This window comes from Anopheles bellator, unplaced genomic scaffold (assembly GCF_943735745.2).
Source record: "Anopheles bellator unplaced genomic scaffold, idAnoBellAS_SP24_06.2 scaffold00781_ctg1, whole genome shotgun sequence".
NCBI classification, from domain to species: Eukaryota; Metazoa; Arthropoda; class Insecta; order Diptera; family Culicidae; genus Anopheles; species Anopheles bellator.
The window spans coordinates 1-4,463 of record NW_026684905.1 but is presented as its reverse complement, the minus strand read 5'-3'; the positions used below and the strand labels follow the sequence as shown (position 1 = coordinate 4,463).

At 44.6% G+C, this 4,463-nt stretch overlaps 1 protein-coding gene across 1 annotated transcript; it reads left to right on the top strand.

Moving 5' to 3' along the window:
* Positions 1-7: 7 nt before the first annotated feature.
* On the top strand, positions 8-2,175 carry LOC131214391 (ATP-dependent DNA/RNA helicase DHX36-like; the record flags this gene model as incomplete). Its single annotated transcript, XM_058208773.1, has 4 exons — positions 8-1,512; positions 1,606-1,755; positions 1,830-1,958; positions 2,040-2,175. Coding segments are annotated over 4 exons (1,875 nt in total), but the record flags the coding sequence as incomplete, so codon positions are not given.
* Between the last annotated feature and the right edge of the window lie 2,288 nt (positions 2,176-4,463).

The following is a 4,463-nucleotide window of genomic DNA, read 5'->3' as shown; positions in this document are numbered from 1 at the left end:
TGAAACGTTTTCCGAGTACTTTAACCGGTGTCCGATGGTGGAAATTCAAGGCATCACATATCCTGTCCGCGAGTACTACCTTGAAGATGTGCTGGCGGAGCTAAAATTTTACTCCTTCGAAGATAAAACGAGTCGAAATCCGCGCGACAGAAAAAGAAATAGAACACAAACAGCACAGCAGGACGAATTCTACGACATGATCGAAGCTTACACCAGTGAAATACGCAATAAATATTCGGCTTCGGTTATCCGAGCGTTGAGCAATCGTGGTAGTGAAAACCACCAAAATGAACTGATCGTGGAACTGCTGTACTACATCACTTGTGCGCAGCCTGCAGGTGCGATCTTGGTGTTTCTACCGAGTGTGATGCAGATATCGGATATCTACAGGATGATCCATGAACACCCGAAGTTATCCACGGCACGGCTAGTCGTGTATCCCCTTCACTCGAAGATACCAACCGGAGAACAAACGGCAGTATTTGATCGACCTCCGGCCGAAACCCGGAAGATTATCCTCTCAACAAACATCGCCGAAACGTCGATCACAATTGACGATATTGTGTACGTCATTAATGCAGGGCGCCACAAGCTCAATACGTACGAAAATGGTATATCGGCGTTGCGTGACGAATGGATCTCGTTGTCTAACGAAATTCAACGAAAGGGTCGAGCTGGTCGAGTACAGGAAGGAACGTGCTACCATCTTTACAGCCGAGCCCGGAGGCGCACATTCTTGGAGAATGTACCTCCGGAGATTTTGCGAGTAGCACTCGATGAAGTCATTCTGCAAGTGAAAATCTTGCGCCTTGGTGAGGTACGCGTCTTTATGGACCGATTGTTGGACAAACCATCCGACACCGTGATCGAAGAATCATTGAAGCTGCTGAACAGATTGAACGCGATTGATGACGACCAGAAACTGACGCCTCTCGGTTATCATCTGGCGCGACTACCAATGGACCCTCGCACCGGCAAAATGATTCTACTAGCGAGTATTTTCGGCTGTATTGATCCCATAACCTCAATCGCTGCGAGCCTTTCTTTCAAAAATGCGTTCTACAAACCACTTGGCAAAGAAAAGGAAGTCGATCGTATCCGACGCCGGTTTGCCGACGGGATTGCCAGCGATCACATCATGCTGGCACGCGTACTCGACGAATGGCGCCGCCAGTCCAATCGGGCGGGATTCTGTCATCGGCATTTTCTCAACAACGCCACACTTCAGCAGCTGAGCAACATGAAGCGTCAATTCTGTGAGTATCTTCACGGAGCCCACTTCTTGTCGGCGGTAGAATGCGAAGCACCGGAAAACAACCACCACACGGGAAGCAACGAACTGTTGGCCGCGATCGTTGGAGCCGGGCTGTATCCGAACGTAGCCTTCGTGCGAAAGGTAATTCGGTCACGGAACAGTCCCGATGGGCGAGCGATCCTGAACATCGAAGGACAAGGTCGCGCAGAAATCCACCCTGCATCGGTCAACAGCAACCGTGGCATCTTCCATTCGAAGTAAGTACGTCACGACGGAAAATGTATCAAAATCAACGAAACGATAAACATGGAAACCTTATTTTTATTTCCCACCCTCGTGACACCGCACAGTTTTGTCGTGTATTACGATATGCAGAAGCTCTCCGCACTCACCATCTTCGATACGACAGTGGTGAATCCGTTTTCGTTGCTATTCTTTGGCGACAATCACGTGGAAACCGAAGACGACCACGAGTTGATATCGATTGCGGGTCACTACTGGTGGGTTGCAAACTAGGCGGCGTGTTTAACGATGTGTAAAAAATAAATATTCCGCCTCCATTAACTAATTTCAGCCTCAAGTGTGACAAAGCAACGTATCGCTTGATACAGGATCTCCGCAATGGATTTAATCTCTTTCTACAAAAGAAAATTTGCGAACCGTCGCCAGTTGATTGGGACGCGACGGAAGGTGACTTGTTGCGGTGAGCTTCTGAACATTTTAGTAAACCATTCGTTGTGGATCAAATTAACCTGTAATAATGAAACTATTTGCGCAATTTTAGAGCTATCATAAAGCTAATCACCGTCGAATGCAAGTACGACGATCATTTCGGGGACGAAGAGACAACATTAGGAACGGAGGAGTCGCATTAGTTCTTTCGGCGGTGTCCATTACCGTCCGTTACCATCATTTCGCTCGAAATGACAACAAACGTTACGCCAAAGAGGATCTTAGTGACACAGAACGAAAGGAACGAACTTCCGTTTTGTTTCTGCTCCGTTAAGTGACGCGAATTGTGTTATTTTGTTTAATTTTTTTTATTGTTGGATAGGTTGGATTACGTATAAATTTTGTCACACGCCGCCAACATTGTGTTGAGTATTTATTATTGCATCATCTGCAATGCAAAGCCTTTTAAAATAAATTTTCCAGTTTCGCAAAAAAAAATCTTCCTTACTGTGTCGTGCTTTAAAGTAATCTCCACTAATTTTAATTAACGCAGTAAAAAAGAAAAGTAGACCGATAATTAAGAAATAGATTCATTTTCAATGTACTTGAACTCTGATTTCCTTTAATATCAAGCATTTTGTTAGAAAGGCAGATAGTATCTTAGAAATGCTAACGGTTTCGTCCCACAACGGTACGAAATGCAAAGGTGTAAAACCCGGTCCACACGCTACGATTTTTCATAACGATTTGCAAAGGATCAACCGTTGTCAGTATTACGGAAACAGCCATGGAAGCAACACTGTGTTGTTTTGCCTTAGCATTGTGCTTTTCGGTTAAAAAGCGAAAAAAAGAAGAAGAGGTTACAGTGGTCGAGGAAACGGCTTTTAAAGCGAAGCCATTATTCTCACGTTAAACTTTTGCGTGAATTGGAAGACGAACCAAACGATTGGAGGAACTATATGAGGATGACCCGCGGGGTCTCTTGATCCCGCACAAAATGCAGCATATCATAATACCACAAGCATGGCTGTATATCCGATCTGCTGCAGGCCCTGATGTTGCCGACTTCCTCACTTTCTCCGATTCTTTGCGGTACACTGTCCTCAAATTATTTATTTTTTTCACCACGATTTCCCTAGTGCAGGTGGATTCGATTTCCTTATATTTTTTAATTAAAACATCGTATGCCTCCGCCTTTTTATTGCGATCACTAAATTTTTTATTTTTTACTTGCCAAAGACGTGGCAGACTTTCGTAAATTTATATAAATTCATTTAAACACTCTCGCGAACGTTGACGAAGGTCTGTTATCTTGAATGAAGCATCCAAAATATAAACAAGCGGCCAAAACGAAATATCAACCGCCACTTGTTTGAAAATTGGTCAGATATTGTGCTCGTTTGGTCAGATTTTCTAGATCTGCGTCGATTATTCAAAAAGGACGTCTGCGCAGCGAACGATTATCGTAGCGTGTGGACCGGGCTTAAGGAAAGCAAGAAAGAACTTCTAACTTGATCTAAGTAAGCATTGCTTTCTTCAGGCTTGGGCAGTTGGCTCATTGGCACGCTGCAGAACTCAGAAGTGATTGCAAGATGGCCGAGGCTGAAGCAGCAGCGATGGATTCGCATCCCGATAAGGTACCATTGATTTTATTACTGGATTGCCGCAACGATTGGATCTGAACTATATTGAATGGAATTGTGTCTTACTTTGAAGGGTATTATTTCAGAAGATGGCCCAACAAAGCAAAATGAGTTGGTGCAAGACGACAACGGCAACGATGCGGTAGAATGTACTAACAGTGAATGTAATGTACGGCCTATTTCGAAGGACGAACGTGAAGATGTTACTCCCTCCGTGCTAAGTGTGGAAGCGACCCCAAACACGACTGCCGGATGTCAAGAAGCAAATTACCGTTCAACAAGGGTAAATCAGTGCCGCCCGCTTCTCATTGCCGACTTGTTTTAAAGGTTAGCTTTCCCATTTCACAGAAACGCTCTTTGGATGAAGCAGGGGAACAAAAGTCGAATGTGCAGGTATTGTCAATGCAAAAAGATTCCGCAACCGACAAGAGTAGCGGTTCGAAAAGTCCCGTGAGATCCACGGGCACTGAAAAGCGGAAAGTCGTGAAAAGAAAATTGCGCTTCGATTATTCGATCCCAGCTTGTGAGATAAAACGAATGCGCACGAGTCTGAATCTGGACAAGGAAGGCGATGTCCGAGTGTTTGAAAAATACTTGAGTGATGAATATTCAAGGCTAACTAAGTATCCTTCGATGTTCAAAACATACTCGGAAATACTTCGCGAAGAAAGTTGTAAGCTGGTTCCCGAACGCAAAGTTTCAATGCAACTAGATGAGAAGCTATATAAGGAGCATCAGCGTATGCAACGTTCGAAAAAGGCACTGAGTGAATTCCGGCGAAACCTACCAGTATACGCTTTACGCACTGAGCTCTTGGAGATGATCGAGCGGCATCACGTTACTCTAGTAAAGGGTGAAACTGGAAGTGGTAAAACAACGCAAATCCCTCAGTA